At 35.9% G+C, this 24,565-nt stretch overlaps 2 protein-coding genes across 2 annotated transcripts; both read right to left on the bottom strand.

The window, feature by feature from the left end:
• Positions 1-2,838: 2,838 nt before the first annotated feature.
• LOC137735769 (carotenoid cleavage dioxygenase 7, chloroplastic) lies at positions 2,839-9,091 on the bottom strand. The gene is made up of 7 exons (XM_068475210.1): positions 8,248-9,091; positions 6,628-6,756; positions 6,392-6,523; positions 4,157-4,423; positions 3,760-3,845; positions 3,086-3,400; positions 2,839-2,985 (listed from the first exon to the last, which is right to left on the bottom strand). Exons 1-7 carry the CDS (start codon positions 9,089-9,091, stop codon positions 2,839-2,841), a joined length of 1,920 nt encoding a protein of 639 aa, XP_068331311.1.
• Positions 9,092-17,818: 8,727 nt separating this feature from the next.
• On the bottom strand, positions 17,819-22,141 carry LOC137733295 (probable WRKY transcription factor 12). Its single transcript, XM_068472446.1, has 4 exons — positions 21,830-22,141; positions 21,589-21,662; positions 20,847-21,008; positions 17,819-18,207 (listed from the first exon to the last, which is right to left on the bottom strand). Exons 1-4 carry the CDS (start codon positions 22,139-22,141, stop codon positions 18,045-18,047), a joined length of 711 nt encoding a protein of 236 aa, XP_068328547.1. The 3' UTR covers positions 17,819-18,044.
• Between the last annotated feature and the right edge of the window lie 2,424 nt (positions 22,142-24,565).

Below are 24,565 nucleotides of genomic sequence, written 5' to 3'. Positions count from 1 at the left end.
CATCTGGACCTAGGTTCGACAGAAAAAAAAATCCACACCCCAAAAATGATCGGAGTGGCACCATCGTTGATGCAAAGTTGCGACGTAGATGTTGTTGTAGCGTGAAAAGGAGAAAGGGAGAGAACAAATGATGATAGTGCAAAAGTATGTGGCATATATTTGCTGACATGGCTATCAAATTTGTTATATAAATAAAATGCAAATAAAAAATTGTAAATTATTTAAAAAATTTCACCATCTTCCTCGGCCAAACCCTATATTCCCTAGAAATTTCAATCAACCCAAAACAAAAAGAAAAAAAAAACATATTCCCCGACCAAACCCTATCCTTCTCCATCATGCGTTTATCTTCCACATTGGGATATTTGTTCTTGTTATTCCAAGTCCACTTCCCTACCATTGCGAAGTCCACAGGAATCATCCAGCCAAACAAGACGAGCTTGAGGTCGAGTTTATAACTTTGGCCATGGTTTCTCGTTCAAGTTCTAGCCACCAAGGCGGCTACCCAGAAACTTAAGGATTTCGAGTCTAACCCTTGCTCCATCTTCTTTGGCCTCATGTGTGCCGCATACTCCACTCTTCCTCAAAACTGTAGCACATCATCCCTTCCCAAGTATCACATTGTCGCTACCCCACCTTAACCCCACCATCCTACCCCATACCTGACCCAATCATTCCCAACATAGACCTAACCCAGAAATTGTCCTAAAGATTGAACGCATATTTAGTCCACATTGTTGAGCCATCCCTTTAAAGAACCTGAATTTTCTTCTAATGTCTACAAAATTTCAACTAGGTTATGGTACCAACCCATTTCCCCTTTTGGATAGTCATCAAATCTCACAAAATCCCGTAAAACATAGTGTGAAGTCTAGTTGTTATTGTTTGGCTTCCCTTGTCAAATGTTGCAAATTATACCACACAAGCTTCAGTTAGATTTAGGGTGTAATTGCTTCTCTGGGATCATGTTCTTACTTGAAAACCCTAGCCACAAAATCACAATCATGCACTAAATACCTAGATCATTGCATACTAGGGTAACATTGTTTTTTGTGATTTTGATCTTTGCTTTAGGTTAAGCTTCTTCAGTTTCAAATCTTTGAGCTGACCTCTTTTTGGATTTGTGTCAGTTTCATCATTCAAGTGTTTGACTAGTGAAACTGACTAAACAATCGAATCCAGATTTGCATCAACTTCATCATAACATCATTTGCATAAGTTGATTGGATCTCGGTGCCACAAAGTGAAGAGCTCAGGAGGAGCTGCCACTTTGTGAAGACCCAATGAGTTCACCTCGTGAAAGGCAAGATTGCACAAAGGTACAAGCTGCTCCGTAGATCAGGATCTAGGAATTGAGCTTGTGTGGTTACTTTATAAGAATTTTGATTTCACTAGTGGATTGGACTCAATGGAGATTCCTCGGTTTTTTAACCCAGAGGTGGGTTTTTTCCGGCTAAAAACATCCCGTGCAATTTATCGTTTTTCTAGTTTACTTATCTTACCATTTGCTTGTGTTATATGTTCATTATTATTTGCAAAGAGATAAGTCCATGCAACTAAGATTGACAGAGTTAAAATGTGCACAAAATGGATCTTAGTTAACCTGGAACATTTTAGCAAACTAAGCTTAAACTTGACTTCTTCCGCTGTGAGTAAACTAACATATCTGATCTTAGTTGATGAATGTTGCTGACTTGTCAGACAAGCACGTATATAAATTTTAAATTGTAGGTTATTCCACGTGGTCCCAATTTCACATAGAAATTCACCACCTTTAACCAACGTGAATCGATCGAAAACCCACGAACTTTCGTGATCTATATTTGAAATTTGAACCTATCAACTTCGAATTTGATGAAATAAAGTAGAGATTCGGACTAAGTATCACGAGAGTATTCTAGGAATGTCAGTTTTGGTGTCGCTGGTAGTCGGATGAGAGTGGCACTGTCGTTGATGCGGGGCTGCGCCTTGGATGTTGATGCAACGTGAAAGGGAGAAAGGGATGGAATATGGGAGGGAGAAAGGAGAAAAATATGTTAACTTAATTTTCATTATAACATTAACTTGTTAAATTAGTAATTATTAAAGGTGTATTTTTTATTTGAATAGTCAGTCCACATGTCAGTTAATTTGAGGTGCCTATTTTTTATTTAGGTTGTCAATCCACGTGTCAGTCAGTCAGCATTCCAGTCGGGAGTGGGAGTGGGAGGGGGTCCCTTGCTTGTCACATCATTAGTTAACAATGAATTTAACAGAAGTTTAACATTGCAACGAATTTGTAAGTTGATGTACAAACATTGCAATCTTCAAAAGATGATATATAAATTTGTTAGTGAACCAAAAATTGAGGTGGTATAGTATAAATTCACAGTAAAAAAAAAATTATCAATGTAGAATTAACCTCATATGTGGCTCGATAAAGTGTGATCCCATGTGAGGAGGGGACGAGGCGTGTTGCAAAAAGTAGTAATAATCCCCCTTAAGTAACGTTGCTGAATAAATACAATTTGTACTAAACTTTTTCATTATCATATGGTTTTAGAATTTTTGCATAAAAGCTTACATCTGCCAGTACTTGCATGTGAATAAATTATAGACAATAGCAGATGGACAGTTTAGTTAATATTAGTTTGATGGACACAAAGAGAATAATTTCTTAAAAATTTTCTTTGTACAAACCACATCTACTTAAGTTACCCTCCTTTTCCTCCCTTCTTTTGGAAGACAGTGAATTAATTTATATTGAACTCTCCACCACCACCACCACCACCACCAATGTACATTGCTTTAAATTTTTTTCACTTTAACAATATGGTGTTTGTAACCCAAAAAATGAAACTACGCTGCAGTGGCCCAGAAACCATGGAAACCAAGAGGGAAATTCAGGTGCTTGGGGACTTCAAGTCTTGCTACTAGTGCATCAGCTCCTCCAATCTTCTTGGAATCTAAGATAACTAGATAGCACCTTTGAACTGAAACTGCATACTGCAATACAAGCAAGATATATATATAGAAAAAGTCTCACTTTAAGATTTAAATTTGCCAACTTGAAAATTTTGTACACAGAATACAAATGTATGTGTACCTCAACTACGACAATGTAGCCATCATCTTCTTCATAGCCTTTGGGGATAAAAATAGGCTCTCCGATGAATCTTCGACTACCAACGGACCATGTGAGCACAGATTTAGATGCAACATTTAGCTTCACCACCATGTCAAATGGAAAGTGTGGCAACGAACTGCGAGAACCTGAAGTTGCTGCTGCATATAAGTATGTGTTCTTACTACCTGAAAAGGCTGGGTTGATAACTGGAAAATCTGATGACTTGTTCCACTGGTTTAAAGACTCCACATCACATCTTTGACAGTTCCCGTTGCTATCCAAGTTGATGGAAACCTGCAATATTAGTCAATTCATTCTTTCTTAATTATTTGCAATTTCGAACTTATTCCGTTCTAGCTAGTTTGAAGTGAATAGATTCTATACTTGTTTTGGCATTGTTGGATTATCAATCTGAACGCGTATTACAAATCCAAGTTATTCACAGTTACTACTTAGATTAGTATTACAATTTAAAAACAATAATGTTATTTAGACATAGAAAACTGACATCTTTTTTTGACATACTTTCTAATAAAGGTGCAGCCTGTATTAGAGAACGTATCAGCGATGCAGTTAGTTTGTGTGGCCTATATAACATTGCTCACTAAAAAAAAATTAAACCAGACAAGGGATCCAGACTTGAGATTAAAAACCTGAATAAGATGAGGCAAGTGATTGCTTTGGCTTCCATTTATGTTCATAACCGAAGGGTCTAGTTTACCACTTTGCCAATCATATCCTGTCCACACAACAAAAAAAAAAAATGTTAAACAATTGTTTGCAGACAAAACAAAAGGTCTTAACTAATTTTAGGGTTTCACTTGTGAGATTTGAACTTATAACCTTTAACAAAATATACTAATTAAATGTCACTAAACATATGATTCAATAAAATGTTGAGAGTATCAATCTCACATCGGGAAAATGATAAATCTTGCATGTGTTTATAAGTAATTAGGTTACTCTCACCATATTGCCTATTATTTTTATAGTGGAAGCTCAATTTTCTTTACACGAAAAAGAATAAGAGTTAAATATTTAAAAAATTACCAAATAATTTCTGGAAATTGAACCACTCGTAAGAGCAAGCAGAAGCATGGATTTGAATATCCAAATTCCCATTCTCATCCAAATTCTCAAAAGCATTGCATACATGTAGGAACCACAATTGTGAAGACGCTTCAATAGGCACTCTCCAATCTCTGCCATTTTCATTACTAGGCCGAGGAAGCAAATATATGGGAGATGTGGACTTGCTAGGGTTCACTGACAATGCTGTTATCATAGGAGTAGCCCCGCAAACTGCTGTCATTGCACCTGCAATTTCAATCGTATAGAAAGTAGTGTTAAAAACGTTTTAGTTAGTACTTTAAGAAGCCATTTACCTTGTGTAGCAGAAAAAGAAAAGAAAAAAATAGCAATTTTATATATCTTGACAGTACTCTTTTGAGATTGTTTACGTAGGTAAGAAGTACTCGTATGAGTTAGAAATGCTTGTTTGGATCATAAATAAAAACAGAGTCTCTTATGGGTCAAATATATTTTTATTTACTCAACAGTCGTGCGATATCGGCCCATCGAATCCAAAAGCCCAATCCAAGATTCTCACCTAGGGCTTAGATGACTACCTCTCGCAACTATAGCCAACCGAGGGCTCGTACGCGACCTCCTGGAAGCCTATTTGCCATATGGGAGACAAGACCTAAGAATCTCTTGCATCCTTAAATGGCAGGCGTCCCTAGAGACGCCGATGTCACCATGACAATCATGCGAGCACTATAAAAGCTCACAGAAGACCAACAACTACGAATTGTAGTCATTATCAGCATCAAAAGGACGATCTATCACTACTCCAACTTACGATATGTTCGAGGTTGCTCTTTCCCAATTGTCTATAAATAGAGTCAGAAGCCTCAAGCTCGAGACCTTCGTCAAATTCAATCACTTGAGATTATACAAATCTCAAGTGTTCTTTAATCAACCCAACGACTTTTCAGTGCAAACCAATTGCTCTTCAGCAATCTCTAGTCTTCAACTACAATCTAAAGCCTTCATTCGAAGCAAACGCTGCTTACGATCCCTAAGATCTTAAACTTTTATAGCTTTGCCACCCCGTGGTATGATTTGGTTGACGTGCAATTGCAACCACCCTGAACACCTCTTCAAGGCAATATTTCATGCTTAGTCCAGTCAGATCCCGGTGGCCTCGGTGGACTCCTCTAGAATGATCCGTCCTACATGCCTAAATCTTGCTAGAATTTATTGCTGCTTTATTTATATTTTAAAGTCTATTTACTTGTCAAGTCACGTAGACTGCTGATTAGCCTAAAATCAACTTAGGCATACACTAATTTCCCACTAGATTTCAGGTCCTCGTTCCCTTAACGCATAAAAGGAACTTAACCAAATCAATGTCTCATTCGGTGCACAATCGTTTGGCTAAGAAGTTAGATCTACGCGCAAGCACAATACAACTTTTACGTACAAGCACAATACAACTCTACACACACTTGGCAACCTCCAACAATAGCACAACTATTTTCTCTTTCACTCAAGCTGTCTCGTGGCATTGAGACCGAAAATAACACTCAAGGAAATACATGTTGAACCCAGTCAGTCTCTACTCGAGTTTTGACACCAACGATGTTTTATTATCAATACGTTTAACTTATTACTATAAAGTGTTTTATGAACAAAGGTTTTGCATGGTAGGTTTTTCTCCGAAAAAAAGTTTTATAAACCATAAATACTTTTAAGTGTTTGTGCAAAACATAGTCAAAAGCGTTTTTTACCATTAAAAACGCTTTTAAACTTATCTTTGACGGTTCGTTACACTATCAATTTTAGCAACATATTCTGTCAACAAGAAAATTTTTAGAAACATATAATTGGGTAGATAATGGAGTGATATAATCATGTAAAATATAATCGACCAAATAAAATCATGCAAAACATGTTTGTCTGTCATTATAACTTATAACTTTTACCAGTGGCAAATGTTTTATAATTGTTTCTAACGTGGAGAAACATTAAGTGGAAAAGAAAAAGGAAAGGGATTGAAATAGTGTAACGATTTGCAAAATATAATGCATTTTGTTTGTAACTTTCCAACAAAATTTTGATTTTTTATGTTAAACATATGGAGTAAAAAAAAAATGGCACTCACCTACACCTTACCTTGTAAGGATCGGAGATCCTCATCAAAATGTTCTCTACATCTTATGATCAGTAAATTAAAAAAAAAAATTGATCAGCAAATCACGGTAAGTTAATTAAAAAACGTACCGACAGCATCAAGCTTGATGCGATTAGCAAATAGTATATAATGAGTGTCTGTGAAAGCCCAATCGTGGATCATCAAGTGATCAGGGATGTTGAACTCTTGCTTTCCCAGCACCTTGAAATCTGAATCAAATTCTGCAGAACCAAAAAAAAAAAAAAAAAGAAAAGTAAAACTATAAATTCTTTGAAAATCCCCATCTCTAATTAAAATTCTGTAAATCGTGCATGCCTTTAATTACCATAAAATGTAAAATTACTGCAAGGTAATAGCATATCCTCTGCATTGCATGACACCATAAGAAGCCTGTTGTTGCGAGCATCGAGCTTATAATGAGACAATAGTCGCTTCGGAGGCATCTTAAACACTCCTGTAAACACAATATATAGAATCAGAATAAGTATTAAGTAATAACTAAAAACTAAGGAATATATAATAACTAAGGAGTCCTCCAAAAATCACTTCTCCTGTCGACGGGATACCATAATGATATTATGACTAAGTGATGCTAGTAATTCTCTCATTTAGACTTTTTCGTTCTACCTTTTTAAACTTTTTCTCATAATACAGTACTGCTTGATAATCAGAAACGTTTACTATCTAAGCCACCCTTTAGATATCATCTATCCACAAAATTAACTAGATTCGAATTCATGTTTTCATCTAATTCAAATGAGAATGTTGCCAACAACATTCTCCAAACAACTTTCCTCGTTTCCTTGGGTACGTAGCAAGTTCTTTTCGAAAACGACTTTCCATTTCCATTTTACCAATTCTAATCTATTCTTGTAGTTTTTACAATACATAACTATTCTAGTTAAAAGGGGGCAGTGTCATATCCTATTATTATTGATTAACCAAAGTTATTGTATTAGGCAGTCTGCAGTTGGTTCAAAGTTGCACCCTCCTTATACTGCATCTTCAGGATATAAGCAGTATACAATTCAGACTATGCAATCCACTTATTTATACAGGACTCAGGAATCTTACTATTTAATTATTTTTATTTTTTTTTAAGGATTTAACTTCGCTGCTGAAGAATTTACCAGCAGCTGCTGCTTACACCCAATTCCGGTTAGACACGTGTTCGAGTTTGATTAAAAAAAATAAAAATTTGAACACTTGTCAGTTGGGATTGGGTGTAAGCAGCAGTTGCTGCTGAATTTGTAGCATCCAAGTTCAGTTCTTTTTTTTAATACATATCATGCTTTAGTTTATTCGCCAGATGCCGATCTGAAACTGATTGAAAGCTTGCTTTCTCTTTTTTTTTATAAAAAAAAAAATCAGTACTATATATATAGGGAACAGATCCCCTCCTGAGCAAATCACACGAACCATTGAATTTTGATCCAACGACTACAAACAGGGAGCCTCTTTAAAAGTTATAATAATTGTAGTCGTTAGATCAAAATCTAACGGCCCGTATAATTTGCTCAGGAGGCTCAACCTCCTAAACTCAGGAGGGGATTTGTTCCCCATCTACACACACACACACAATTATGTAATCCATAACACAAAGCAATTTACTTCGTTATGTTCACCATTAATCTTAAAAAAAAAAAAAAAAAAAAAAAGCATAAAAAATTACCATTTCACCTCTTAGGCTTTTTACAGTAATTTGAGCGTGATATCTATATATATAAAAATGATACAATTTAAGTTTGATATCTATAACAATATCAACAAACTAATGTGAGTTAAATATATTGATATTACGTTTACGAATTTAATATATTGAACTCATGGTATCACACTCCAATTTTCAGTTTACAGCAAAAGTGTGATTCATACGTGAGTCAATCTATATTAGAATCATACTCACTTTTTTCCAACTTACTTTGAAAGTTCATGGAACACGTACCGTACAAAATCGGTTTGAGCAACCTCGCAGCCACATCCCACATTCCACCACCACCACCACCACCGTGTCCACTCTCCGTCCCCGAATCACAGTCTTCCATCAAACTTACCTTCCCTACCGTATCCAACGTCTCAGATTCAATCTCATATGGGTTGCCACCTTCCCACAAGCACAACAGCTTCCGGCCCCACCTCAAGACACTAGTATTTGCCACATTCTTCATAACCTTTGTATTCCCAACTTTCTGTCCACCTTTCAACACCGAAAACGGCCCCCTATGTGTGAATCGCCACCTGTCAGTCGTAGGGTCGTGCTCTTCAACTTGAGCCTCAGTTTTCACGTACTTAGCCATGAACTTGACTTCTCCGCCAAAGCCATCAAACTGAAAAGCCCTAAGGTATCCGTGACCGTCTAATGGGTGCACCGTCGAGCCATGGTCGTCACTGAAGAGCCCCGGCCCTGTCAAGTAGTACGTGCCAGAGGGAAAGTCAGGTGGAACCGAACCCTCCACGACTCTGAGCGTGATGGGTTCAGTTTGTTCGGAGCGTTGGGACACAAAGAGAAATTGGTAGTCCCAAAATGCAGCCACTGAATCATCAACAACGTCTACGGTTGATGAAATAATAGGATCATGATTGGTTTCACCGGGCGTGGAGATGGATATCGCACGCGGTGGCTTGGTGGGTGGTGGTGACAGAGATCGGTGCACCGGAGGCAGCTTTATCAGTGAGGGGAATATTAGTTTGGGAATAACTTGGAAGGGGTTGGCTTGCATTTTTGGTAGTTTTAGGAGGTGGCTATGAAAGCAAATGATAGTAGCTAGCATCATACTTATATATAACATAAGATTTAAAACTATGGGTAATGATTGGTACACTAAATTTTTAAACCAATTTTCAAATCAAATGATGTGTTGTCAACATAAAATAAGTACATTAATCAATATTTAAGTAATAATTTAATCATCAACAACAACTATATTATTTATTTAGATTAAAATTTTGATATTCCGAATATTATTTTAATAGAATGTTTGTATACATGGAACTTACCGTTGAGTTTTGGTTTAATTACAGATTTGCAATCCCTTCTGGCTCTGTAGCTTGGATTTGTTCTTTGTGCCCTTTCAAAGTGCATGGTGGGTCCTATTTATATGATATGGAGGACATGAAGCTAGAAATAAGCAAATTAAATGGCAGACAGAATGCCTTGGTTTACTCTTCTTTATTGTTTTTTAATCTTGTGTTATGGGAAGAGTGTTGTGATTTTCAATTAAAAAATCCTTCGTTCAAGAGATATTTACCATTTTATATTATGTTTGTTTTAGTTTTCATGGTTTAATTTATACAAACAATTTTTTATTTAAGCCAGTGGTATTTCTTTAATTTATATTATGTATGTTTTAATTTGTCTTGGTTTAATTTATTTATATGATATTAAGGATCAATGGTTAAAATTCTTCGGTTAAGCCACTAAAAACTACGATTCAATGATAATCATCTTCAATCATTTTTTATTGTTTCGAAAAATATATCTATCAATTTCGATTATTTTTTCGACAAGAAAAAAATTATAATTCTTTATTTAAAAAAAATTATAATTCTTTCTTTTCTATTGATTTTTTCCGATCGTGATGTATAATGGATCCACGGGTGTATGTGTCTATATTGTCACATCCCGGCCCGGAGCGGATCACTTCCTGGACCCGCTCCACCACCGTAGCACGATATTATCCGCTTTGGGCTTACCATTCCCTCACGGTTTTGTTTTTGGGAACTCACGAGCAACTTCCCAGTGGGCCACCCATCATGGGATTGCTCAAGCCCCTTCTCGCTTAACTTCAGAGTTCCTACGGAACCCGAAGCCAGTGAGCTCCCAAAAGGCCTCGTGCTAGGTAGGGATAGGAATATACATTTAAGAATCACTCCCCTGGGCGATGTGGGATGTCACATATATAGATCTTGTTCATGAATTAACAAAAATGTGCAAAAGCTCTATTTGCCTAAGCCTTTTCCTTTTTGCGAATGGCATCACTAATACCGTTGGCAACATTCACTATTTCAGAACTTAATTTGAAAATCATATTTCGACCTGGACGTGTTCAAGATACCTGTAATAACCAACGAATGGTGTTTTTCCTTGTGTGGTTCTTATTTCAGTGGGAACTTGATGAGTCGGTCCACCTTCTCTTTATCATAAACAAATTCGTTTTCTTGACCCTGCTTCACCTAAATTGTTATTTGAACAAGTAAAAATTATGTCTTGGTTTGAGTGGGGATATCATTTCTCTTCTACATGTCCATAGTTTTGAAAAATTTAAACATATCAAAGATAGAGGGGTAGGATGATGCCATGGCTTCGCATTTGACGCTTTCATTATTTTAAGTGAGATGTCTCGAAACCAATTTATTCTCTTCACTCCTTAGCATAAATATATATTTATATAAAAGAAATCCTTCAATCAAGACATATCATGAGAAAAGGCGCAATTTAAGGACCAATGATTGTTCTTTAGGTTAAGTGTTCCCCATCCGAGACCAAATTGATCTAATATTAAGTTATTAACCAAAGTTAGATAGTATTTAGAAGAGATCGAGATGGCAATTTGGTGAATCACAAAGAAATCGATGGGGGCTTGACAGGCGGGAGTAATATTGTTTAATTAGATCCACTAATAAGATAATGATTAGAGTTTGATACCCAATTCGGGTGTTGGTATGATACTGCCAGAATAAGGACAAGAATCAGCCACATACCGAATCCCCTGCTGCCTGCTTGGGCCGTCTATAGAGGAATGATCTCATGCTCCCACTCAACCATTTTAATATTCCTTCTCCAACCAAAATATTCACTAATGCATGGATTATTAAATTGGCAATCTAATTTGTCAAGGTGAAGTAATGATCTATGCACTCTTTTTGGGTAAGGGGAATAATTGGATCTCTCCGTCGGGACAATGCACATATTCTTTCTTATTCGATTCAATTATAAAAAATATTATATAATAAAAATACGATATTTGTAAAAAGTAGAATGTATATTTCCCATTATGAGATAGTGTTGGAATTTATTAGGTTTATTTAAGAAATTAAATAGAGATTTGATTTGATTTTTGAATTAGAGTATTTTTTTGGTATTTACGCATTAAGGCTTCTTAGGTTTATATCGCTATAAATATATAGCTTGTAATTTATAAGTTTTAAAATAACTTAATCAAGATGTAGCATCTTCGTTCATGGAGTATTCTTGACAATTCGTTTAATAAAATTTCATATTCAGTTAATTCGTTTATTCGTTGCATACTCTGATATTTAACTTATTTTACTACACTTAACTACACTTGAATATCTTTTATACTATTTCATATTTGATAGGAGTTCACCTTCGTTAAAAACAAATAAAGAATATGAGTGAATTTTTAAGAAATTTGGCACGTCACATCGAAAATTTGATTACAAATTGCATCGAAAACTTTTGTCACGTACTGCGATAATAAATATGAGGGGTATGGTTTTGTCCAGTTTGCATGTGATGCGATGAGGTGTTTGATCAAATTCCAGACGCGTGCGTTTGTTTGTTTCTGTTCCCCCATTATTCTATGCGTAATACATGCATCTTGATCTTAATTAGGTACCTAAATATTGTTCCTGTATATAATACTAGCTAGAGTAGTTCAATATAACCAGCCGTTTCAAAAAACGAAGCACGAAATTGTCAATTACGGTGACTTCGCACATGCATATTTAACTCGTGTTAATAAACATGCAAATTATGGCATATTAATGAATCAGCTGCAAACGTGTACGAAGACTGTGACATCCCACATCACCCAGGGGAGTGATTCTTATATGTATATTCTCATCTCTACCTAGCACGAGGCCTTTTGGGAGCTCACTGGCTTCGGGTTCCGTAGGAACTCCAAAGTTAAGCGAGAAGGGGGCTAGAGCAATCCCATGATGGGTGACCCACTGGGAAGTTGCTCGTGAGTTCCCAAAAACAAAACCGTGAGGGAATGGTAAGCCCAAAGCGAACAATATCGTTCTACGGTGGTGGAGCGGGCCCGGGAAGTGATCTGCCTCGGGCAGGGATGTGACAATTTGGTATCAGAGCCTAACCCTGGTCGTGTGTGTGCCGACGAGGACGTCGGGCCCCTAAGGGGGGTGGATTGTGACATCCCACATCGCCTAGGGGAGTGATCCTTATATGTATATTCCCATCCCTACCGAGCGCGAGGCCTTTTGGGAGCTTAATGGCTTCGGGTTCTGTAGGAACTCCGAAGTTAAGCGAGAAGGGGGCTTGAGGGAATGGTAAGCCCAAAGCGAACAATATCGTTCTACGGTGGTGGAGCGGGCCCGGGAAGTGATCTGCCTCGGGCAGGGATGTGACAATTTGGTATCAGAGCCTAACCCTGGTCGCGTGTGTGCCGACGAAGACGTCGGGCCCCTAAGGGGGGTGGATTGTGACATCCCACATCGCCTAGGGGAGTGATCCTTATATGTATATTCCCATCCCTACCGAGCGCGAGGCCTTTTGGGAGCTCAATGGCTTCGGGTTCTGTAGGAACTCCGAAGTTAAGCGAGAAGGGGGCTTGAGCAATCCCATGATGGGTGACCCACTGGGAAGTTGCTCGTGAGTTCCCAAAAACAAAACCGTGAGGGAATGGTAAGCCCAAAGCGGACAATATCGTGCTACGGTGGTGGAGTGGGCCCGGAAAGTGATCCGCCCAGGACCGGGATGTGACACAGACGCCGTCCTTCTCTCCTCCCTCAAATTGAACTCCAGCCAATGTCTTCGATGGCCACCATGTGGAGAAAGAATTAATCGACTTTGAGATTTGTTTTAGCAACCGGATTTGATTTTTACAAACCGATCATTATTATTAAGTGCCATGTGTTACTATCTTGTACGTTGGATGCAATGAACATATGATATCATTTGATGTATTGAGTTGTTAGCTTTGTTAGAAGTTTGTTAAGTTGTTAATTGTAGGCCACGTAATACTAAGGTCTAGTGATATTTCTCTTCACTTGTAAGTGAGAGGTCTTAGGTCCATTCTCGCCAAATACAAAGTTGAACCACATTATTATAGCAAATCCATTATAATGCTTAGCTCACTTAGCCATTCTCATAGTGTAGATACTAAGTGTGTGGGAGTTATGTATATATAGTTAGCAAAAACTATTGTCTCGTATAATATCAATCAATTCAAGAGCTTTCGCTTACCTCTTCAATATCTCTCTCTTGTTTTTCTTTCTATCATCTTTTTTTGTACCAATCTGTCATCTTTTGTAATGTAGTTAATAATTATAACCCTTAAAGATTTGAAAATGATGTAATTATATTAGTTCAACAAACAACGTCAACCAATTGTTAATTAACTTCAGCTTTATTTGGAAGAAGACACTTGAACTTTTCTCTTTTGCGTATTCCGTTTTAAGTTGGTTCTAAGTATACATGTCAAAGGAGGGTTTTGATAAGAACTAATTCAGAATTAATGAAAGTGGATAATGTTAGTTGTACACCCTAAAAGTCATTCATAAGAAGAAATATTCTGAATAATGCAAATGAATAATCAATTAATCTAGTCAAAGGGCAAGAACATTGATAATGACTAGCCTCATTAATATTTATAGTCCTAAATAGTGAGTCCATAGATAATGAACATGAAAATAAGCAATCTAACGAAGTTAGGTTCATGGAACCTTCTTCTCCCAAATGCCATATCCTACGCAGTGTGTTTGCGCAATTGGGCTGATGCATGGTTGGTCTCAAGCTACTCATGTGAGGACATTGAACTAAGTGTATAAGGACTCGATAAAGAATGAAATCACTAAATGCGATCAGTCAAGAGCTCATGTATGAAGTTCAATATACATGTCAAGCAAAAAACTCTACAGCTGCAACAATGTAAGTAATCCTTAGACTTAAAACGATACAATTGTCTTACGAATACATCATTGACCATTTGATGATGCAACTTGATCATGCTTCTCTATCTATAGGCTAGCTCTACAATATTATTCTGGAATCTTCCACAGAATTAGTAAGACTGAGAAAGAAATATCGATTAAGCAAGACACATTAGTGGCAGGACATGAACTATCGATACCTTATATAACATTATTAAGAATATTGAACTTGAGAATGTTTGTATTTTATTGCAATTCCAACTCAATAAGTTTTTTAACGCATTTTATATTGGCTTGGGTGGCCATGTCATACAATTAGGCGTTATTCATGGTTTGTGAGACCATCGAGGGCTAATCAAAATTGTCCTCAATAGAAGGGAAAATTAAATGAGAGCTCACTAAAATTATTATTGTAGTTTTATCACTCATTACCTCGCCAATTAGAACCTAATGAGTTGCATACCCGTATTATATTGAGATGAATACAAATCCAATAAAAACAAATAATTAAATTAATTAAACAAAGAGTTTAAATTAATTGAATAATTTAATCAATTATTGACGATTAGACGTTCAATAGGGGCTTAGAAATAGTTTTGGGTTCCATGGGCCATTGTGTCCGAACACATTGGACTTGCATTAAGCCACCAAGATGACTTAAAATACAAAAGAGCCTACCTAAAAAACACAATACAAAAGGACCCAAAGGACCTAGTAATCACCCTAGGGCTGATTGGAGTGTTTTGTGCAATCCACACAAACTCCTACATATTCGTTTCTCTCTCTAAACACCAACAGAAACGACCACAGGATGATTGTCCTAGTCGTCAATCTTCTTCTAGTTCCATCACTCATTTCACTATAGAACGTGTGGTGAAAATAGAGATCATCTTCTTTAGTGACTAAGGAGAACAAAAAAGGTGGATGCAATAAGGAGGAGGAAGTTCCAGGAGGATGATTTGGTGGGACACTTGGTTAGGTTTACAAATTCTTTCCTTCAGTGAAAACTAAATTAATTAGGAATTCGATTATCGGTTACCCAAACACATTACCTACAATGGAAGTACACATGTTAATAACAAAACCTTCCTATAAAAGGTCTAAGGGGTAAGCTACAGAAGCAATAAATTGATTTTCTTCTCTAGCAACATGCTCGATGTGGTAGCATCGACCTTTGTAACGATCAAGACTAGTAAGACCGTCAATGCATACACAAGCAAAAACGAGCTTATAACTTCAGTAATTAAGCATTAATTTACTCTCTTGCGTTCAACTCTTGCACTAAAGCACGCTAGATAATCCGTAATGTGGATTGCAGGGGTTGTGTACCATTTTGCCAAAACCATGTACAGTTCCAATCAATCCCAATCTGTTAAGTCCATTCATAAGCTTACATCCCTTATAACAATTTCTTCTTAAAGAAGTTTATGTTGACCAATAAAAAAAAAAATATGTGGTAGGTAATACAACTTTATTTCTTTTTGAAGTTCTCTTACCAAACGAAAACGAAATATCATTGTTTATTTTATAGTACATCTATATAAAATCTCATTACATGCATGATGACCAGAACAAAAAGGAGAAAAATAACACAGAAAAGTGCATAACAAAGCTGAAAAGGATCATAATTCTTTTATGCAGTCAATAACTTATGTGAAAAATATTAATGATTAGTCACTATATCATCACTTAATGATAGTTGCTACTAATTTTAGTTATCATTATTAGTCTTCTTTTCACTTCTTGAAGCCAATGATAATTCTTCTTTTAACTTAATGATAATTCCTAACAATAAGTTGTCATGATTGTTTTTTTTTTTTTTGGAAAGCCATTGTATGGGCCATAAATAAAAATAAAGTCTATTCGGGGGCTTATATATTTTTATTTACGCAAAAGTCGTATGACTCTGGTTCACCAATTTTAAAGTCCAAAATCGAGGCTGGGATGATCATCTCATTTAATTCTAACATGCATGTCTGAGGGCTTGACAAGATCGTCTCCAAAGTGCGCCCTTAAATGCTTGCGCATGCATCATCCGACATGCTAATGTCACTACTACGATCATGCTAACCGCCTTAAGACACAATTGAAGGCCACCTAACAGAAACTACAGTCACTATCAGTGCCTAAATAGAGCCAGGGGCCTTCAAGCTCAGGATCTTCGTTAAAATCGATCTTTACGATTAAACAAACCTTGAATGATTCTTTAATCAACCCAACTACTTTTCAGCACAAACCTAATTGCTCTTCAACAAAATTCTTTTTGCTCTTCAACTACAATCTCAAAGCCTTCCTTCCAAGCAAACACTGCCTACGATCCCTAAGATCTAAAACTTTCACAGCTCTAACACCCAATGGTATGATTCGATTGATGTTCAATTCTAACCACCATGATTTCCTTTCTGAGGCAAATATTTTGAACTAAGTTCAATCTAATACTAGTGATCTCAGTGGACTCCTCTAGCATTATCTTACTCTTCATGGCTTGAATCTTTCTAGAGTTTTACTACTTTCTTTACATTTCAAGTTATGTAGCTCAACCCGTCGGTCTAGATTTTACTTTTGTAAACGTTTGTAATCTTGAATCCATGAAATGATAACATTTTCTCGTTTTAGTTTCTATTTCTCTTTCATTTACTTTTTAGGCTAGCATACACGAAGTTATACTAAATTTTAAGTCCTCATTTGCTTGAGGCACAGAAAATAACTTAACTAAACCAGCGTCCCACTCAGTGCATAATCATTTGGTTAAGAAACCAGATTAACGCGCAATATTCTCACACACTCAAACACAAATGCTGTCTACTGGTAACCTCCAATAGTGGCTTGCCTATTTTACCTCCAACAGTGGCAAGCCTATTCTACCTTTCTCTTAAGCCATCTCGTGGCATTGAGACTGAAAACAACACTTGGGGCAAATACATATTGAACTTAATCTTGACTCCGTCCGAATTTTGACACCAACAACCACTTAGTAAACTTTTCTTCTAAACAAAAGGTGAAGTTCTTCATGATTTAGTGTGAAAATTAGTGGGAGGATCATAGTTGTGATTTAGTGTGAAAATTAGTGGGAGGATCATAGTTGTGGCTATGTTGGTATGCTACACCATATTACTAGCTATTTTAGTATGCTACATCACATTACTAGCTATTTTAGTATGCTACATCATATTAATAGCTTAGTCGATCCACTTTTCACTAGTGGACTCATCCTTTCACGATAAGTAACATATTTTCTCAATAGCATGCATCAGCTATTGACAAGCTATATATAAACCTTAATAGTAACTTGTATCTTTATTGTACGTTTGGTTTTCTGTATCATATTCCAACAAGTATCACAGGGAGTGGTTTAGGTTAGGCCGATTATCCTCTATTGATGACAAACAAACACACAGTTCAGAGTTGCATTTAGTCCAAATTAAATAAGGAAGGAAGAAACTAACAAATGTGAAGCTTGTTATCAAATAAACAATTGCAACATGACATGGCTGATATAATAAATTTGGACGAACAAATATTGTGCTAAAATGCCCTAGTTTCATTATAATTAAGAGGTTTCATTAGAACCATGAAACCCACATACAATCAACAATCTCAAATAAAATTTCATAAAAGTCATCTTAATATAAGTTTGGATGAAGTATAGTAAAACTGCTTCATATAGATATTAAATAATTTAGCTGACCTTCAAAATGATCAATCTCATAAAATACTTGACAATCTCATAAAATACTTGACAGAACTAACTAATCATACACTAACATGCAACTAAATCATTACAAACAATAGTACGTGTATACTAAGTTTGTTCTGTAGTTCGTGATGAGCTACGTACATATATATAAAAACTCCGCAGTACCGTAGAATTATATATATATAAATTGGCTAGAAAGAGCTAAAGCATTCATGTTCAGAGGAGGTAGAGTCATCACAAGGGGAGTGGTTGTGTCTACCTTCGTAGGTTGTTATCACCATTCTACAGTCTTCTGACAGACGTTCAACCCTCTTCTTCACCCGACAGTTATTGTGAGTACACCTGTAGTAGCTTCTACATGTATATGTTCCATTCAGTATCAGTACAAGAATAAAAAATTATAATACTAGATAGTGCTGAATATTTCAGAAGCTGCATACAATTTCATGAATATTTCAGGCGTAAAAAAAACTTACGTTAATTAGATGCTTAAATCAAGCTTTTATAAAAGATTTATTTTTTCACATTGGATGGAGGCTAGTTTCATTACTAATATCTTATCTCATCTAGTTCATTCTAAACTCTGTTTATATTTGGTTTAATTTTGTTCCTCCTAGTGTAAAGAACGTCTTACACTTTAACTTTCTTTATATTAGGTTCTTACACTTTAACTTTTTTCATATTGGTTGCCCTAAGGGCTTTATTGTTTAAGTTTTTTTTAATCGAACGTAAGACCTCTTACTTACAAGTGAAGAAGAATACCATTAGACCGTAGTATTAAGTGGCTTATTGTTTAAGTTTTAATCTCCCAAAAAAATTACATTAAGGGGATTAGTACTAATTAATTGCATGTACTCTAGAAGTATCTTACGACTAAAATTTGATCTAAAACTGATATTACTCTCAATGATAGCTTAGGTTCCAATCTTATTAATAACGAGTTTGCTACCATTTATTCTCCCACACCTTCAGTGTAAATATACGTTGTATCAAGAAAGAATAAAAAACACTTACTCTAACCTGTAGAATATTAGGATGTAATTATGCTCATCCACATCCATGGCTTATATCGAGCTACGTAATCCCAAATATAGTCAGATATATTTTAAATGCTATATATTATGTATATTTGTTTAATCATTATAAGTAGCATGATAATTTATATATTCTATCCCATTGCACATCTACACGACTTTTTTTATTGAGAAGGTATGTGCTCCTTGCTAGGTTCCATTTGAATTTTCTTGGCTTGCCTAGTTTTCGATTTCAAATTAACACCAAGCTTACATGTTTGTCTAAAATTCATTTTCTTAAACAACATTTTAAAAAAATTATGAAAAAATAAAGCAAATAAGACATTGTTAATACATTGTTAATTTTATCTTCTATATATGTATCAAAGAAATCAATAGTTTTAGTGACACACCCCGACCGAAATCAAGGCGTGACGGCCAGCACGCCTTGATTTCAGTACCCAAAAACAAAACCGTGAGGGCGTGGTTGGGGCCCAAAGCGGACAATATCGTGCTATGGTGGAATCGAGCCCGGGATGTGGTGGGGCCCGGACCGGGATGTGACATTTAGTAACACTCTAGATCATCAGAATGAACATTCTATTTATTAGACACATATGAATGACTAATTAAATTCAAACTCAATTAATGTAATTTGTAGAGATTATCTTACATGGTGAAAAGATTTGATTACGTATACACTACAAATTCATTAACTACAACTAGGTGGACAAGGTGCATCCTAGTTCTACTTGAATCTTGTTCTTAACTAAATATCAGCTAAGCCTTTTAGATTTCTCTTTTCTTTACTCATCTAACTACATATCCCACTCTATGAGCTATACTTAGCGTGCACTTCCTTGTCCACCCAGCTTGAATAATATAATTTTACCATAAACATTATATCATAATCAGAATTATTTATTTTTATAATTAACATTTAAATATCACCATCGCTAAAAAAAAGTTACTTAAATTGGAGTGCCTTTGGTCATTCATATATTTTAAGTAAACGGTTGGTTCGTCATAAAGATCTTTATTTTTACCAAAAATGGCAATTTATTTTATACATGTTGACTACCGACCAATTTTCATTTTCATTGATTTTCTTTTTGAACAAATTAATGGTTTATGAATTGTGATTTAGAAGATGAATAGTTCCGCTTATAACATTTGTACAATAATCATTCGTCAATCATAATTAGAGTGGATGAGAGGTACCCTAGAGTGCACTTAACTACGTACTTAAGTAGCTATTGTTCTTATTCTTTGTGGCAGATAATTAACCTGCCCATAAGGCACCTTGTCTACAAACGAGGGTCGACCAGATTGGCTATAGGAGTATATATACATTCTAGCTGCTTGCAGCATACCGGTGCCAATAACTCCAAATATTTTTCTTGCCCTAAGCTCACCCTATTTGAACTAAACACACTAATATCTGGAAGAGTGTATATGTATATTACATATCCTTATTCCCCCCTCCAAGTTTTTCAACACACCGTACGTAACTTGTACGGCACAATATCCATCCTTTTAAGCTTACCCCTCAATGTAGTATCATGATCTATTGTTTAGCTCTTGGTCAATGATCATCTATACAAAAAATTAACTAAATTTAAATGAAGTAGGCCTCTCATTACAATAGATTGGCGAGCACGTTGAATTCGATAAAAACAATAAAAAGATTACTGATTGCAATCAAGTAACTAATTGTATGGATGAAATTAGGAAATGATGTTGTGGGATGAAGGCTCAACATGCATGGTATTAGGTAATCACGTTGTGACATATGTATTTTTGATAATTCCTCTATATGTACAACATGAGTGATTAGTTTATGTAATGCAGAAACGTATTGGTGGAAACCATATAATAATTCAATTTACCCATACAATCTAAATTTTATTGATTTGAAAACACATTCTTATGTGTGTTATGTATTATCATATAAGACGAAATTCATATGCAAAAAGGTACCTTGGATGAAGGCTGTTCTTGACAACTTTTTGACCATATTTCCTCCATTTGTAACCATCATCAAGCACATCCACGTCACTTCTGGTTTGGAAACAAAATCTTGGCTCTCTAAGCTTTCTCCTCACCTTCATCTTGCTTTTCTCTGAGCTTGAGCTTCTCCACCTGCCAAATACTTAATTTCAACCTTCTACTTTCTTAATGCTAATTGATCTTGGTAATCCTCTGATTAGTAGCTGATCTCTTTAATTTACTCTCATACAAATAATACACAGAACAATTTCAATAATGTGTGGTATAAAAAATGACATATATATGTTTATACTTTATATAAACAGATGTGTGTGTGTGTGTGTGTGTGTGTGTGTATTGTCATGGTTGATTATAATTGATATCTATGCGTCAAGTACTTGATCGATACTGTCATCTACCCACAAAGAAAGACTGGCGCAGGCACACGCAGAGAGAGAGAGAGAGAGAGAGAGAGAGAGAATATTAACAACATGGTGTAGTACAAAAAGAAAGCACTATACATAAGTGGCTAAATCTTGCTAAGATTCTGGTGGAAGATCTTTTCAGAATGCATTCTTAGATGTGCGCACGCATTTATGCATGTACATATATGCATGTGTACTTTAGAGAGAGAGAGAGAGAGAGAGAGAGAGAGAGAGAGAGAGAGAGATCTAGCTAGCTGAGAGATTGAAGGGCAAATTCAAACCCAAAAACTAAAAATCAGTGTGTATACCATGAGTTGCTGCAATCACTAGCATTACCAGTCCCATTTTCATCACTAACACCCTTTGGATCCAACGTTCCCACCTATATATTGTCCCATAAAAACACAAAATTGTAAGAGTACAAAAATAAAGGTACCATCAATAACTGTTTTTGTTAGAATAATCAACTGATTTGGTCGAAAAGAAAAATACTTGACATCAAATTTATGATCCCAATTTCATGTTTCTTTAATTTCAAGATCAAACCACCTGCTCGTTATTATTATTCCAAGAAGGTCTTGTGCTAAACCCCATGGTGGCGGCGTTGCTCGTGGCAGTGGCGGTGGCGGAGGAGGAGGTGCTGAGAGCAGCAGGCTGATGATGATGGTGAGAATTATTAGGGTTCAGCTGTTGTTGTACTTGTACAGGTGATGATGAGGGTGCCAAGAAGCTCAAAACCTGATTATGATGATGCTGATCTTCGAACTGCACAAACCCCATTTCGTGGATCGCTTGTTGTGGGGTGCTCGAAAACGAAATCTGAACCTCGTAATTTGGAACCCCTCTTTGATCTCCTTCCATATTATTCTTTTGAAGACTAACTAGTTAAGCTTGATGTTCTTCTTTCTTCTTTCCTCTTAGTGGAGTTAGCTATATATGGACCTATGGTGCATATATGCACTTTTCCGTTCAACCTGTTGGTATGAAAAAAGTTAGTTTATCGTGCTTCACACGGTGTTTGATTTTATGTGGTCAACCCAGTCAACGTAAAATGCTGGTAAATATTCCTTACCGTCTTCTTAAGGGTTGTGTAATGGAGGCAGCTGCAGTATGTAGAAACTTAAAAATACTTTGCACAACAGCGCAAGCCACCTCTCTCTCTCTCTCATATGAGTATGACATATATCCTATACATGCGCAGCACAATACCCAGAAATTATTAAAAGGATTTACATGTGTGGTTTGTGTACTAGTACAAGGCGTGGTGGGACAAGATACTTGCCCATGGCTTAAAAATAAAATAAGAAAAAATAAATAAAAAAAATCCGGCAAAATATGAAGTATATTGTAAACTTTTTTTAAGTGTACAATTGATAAAAAGTTACTGTACGTTATTCAATCATGAGGTATGCCTAATACCATCTCCAACCAAAGGAGGGCTAGATGGCTCGTTTTAACCTTCTGATCCTCCAAGAAATTAATATTTTAATTAGCAGTGCATGACCATATTTCTTACCATCTCCAACCGAGGGCCAATGGGCTATATGGCCAAACATAGCCCTGTGACAAAAAACATCTCCAACCGAGGGTCAAAGGATCATGGGGCCAAACATAATTTATTATTTAAATTTAAAAACTACAACTTAAATTTAAAAACTACAACAACTTAATGTTATTTAATGTTGTTTAATGGCTTAGGAAGTTATAGGAAAAAAACATGGAATTTTTAAATTTTTCTTTAAAAATTTTGTAAAAAAAAAAAATTTCAAATATAAGGGCTAGCTGATGTCAGCTAGCCTTGCATTCAAATTTGTGCCCCAACCTGGAGCTGGCTGGGTTGGGCCAGCCTAATGGCCCTTTGGTCATTTTTTGTCCCGTGAGGCCCATGAGCCATTTGGCCTAACCCTCAATTGGAGACGATTTTCGGGCTATTTTCGGCCCTCTGGCCATCTAGACCCTTCGGTTGGAGATGGCCTAAGTATATTTATTATTTTTCTTGCAAATGTTGCCATTTTATACAAAAACGGCTTATTGTATTAATTTATTATTCTTTCTATATTCCCATTTCAAGTTTTCAAGACATTGTGCAGATGACACTTTACCACATTGGTGGAAAGCAAGCATGACACTACTACAAAAAACATTTTGCACAACGAAATAAGATTTCTTGCACAAAGTATGATTTCATCGCTCAAAACCTTGCGAGATGAAATTTTTGTCACGCATGATTGGTCACGCAAAGCTCGTTACGATAGGGTTTGCGCGACGAAAATAAATATTCGTCGCACAAAGTTTTTATTTTTTATTTAGTTAAATTAATTTAATATTTTGCGCGACGAAATTAATCTTTGCGAGATGAAATATTTTGTTGCACAAAGTATTTTATTTTTGTTTTATTATTTTTCTTATTTTAATTTAATTATAGTAATTGTTTGCACGACGAAATATTTGGTAGCGCAATATTTTTCGAATTTTTACTTTTTTAATTTTATTTAATTTTATCTTTATTTTTTTAAATTACTTTAATTTAAATATATGAAAAATAAAATTACATATGAAAAATAGTGATCAAATTATCCATAAATATATTATATTAAAAATGTACACATAAATTAACAAAGTACAGTAATAAAATCCTAATACAAGTCTAATGTGGTGGTAGTGGCGAGGGATATGGTCCGATAGCATCCTAATTCTCAATTTTCGCCATCAAAGTCTGGATGATTCCCTACAAACAAAACAAACATGGTCAAATAACCAAGAAAATAACATAAAATAATACCAAAAAATGGGCATAATCTCCCCTAAACTTGGCATAACCCAAATCCTACCCCAAACTCCACCACACATCAAACCCAATTAATTAACTCCAAAAACACATATTAATGAAAAAAAAAATTTGGGGAGAAAATACATTTTGGCAAGATTGAGAGTGAGTGAGAATGAGAGAGGAGTGAGTGAGAGAGAGATGAGAGAGTGAGTGAGAGTGAGATATAGAGAAGAGAGAGTAAGAGATAGAGAAGAGAGATTAAGTGAGAGGAGTGAGTGTGAGAGAGAGGGTCAGATTTGGGGAGAGGGAAAGAAATGAGAGGTAAGAAATAGAGAAAGACATTGAGAAAATTGTGAATGAGTTATTTTGGTTTTAAAAACTATATGACTTTGCGCGACAAAACATTGGTCATGAAAAGTCTTAAAAAAATAAAATTTCCCGCGTCCCATTTTTGGCGCCCACTCAAATTTTTAGGGTTTTGGGAGACGAAGTGTTGGTCGCGCAGTCTTAAAAAA

This window comes from Pyrus communis, chromosome 5 (assembly GCF_963583255.1).
Source record: "Pyrus communis chromosome 5, drPyrComm1.1, whole genome shotgun sequence".
NCBI lineage: Eukaryota > Viridiplantae > Streptophyta > Magnoliopsida > Rosales > Rosaceae > Pyrus > Pyrus communis.
This window is presented reverse-complemented; position numbering and strand designations above follow the sequence as displayed.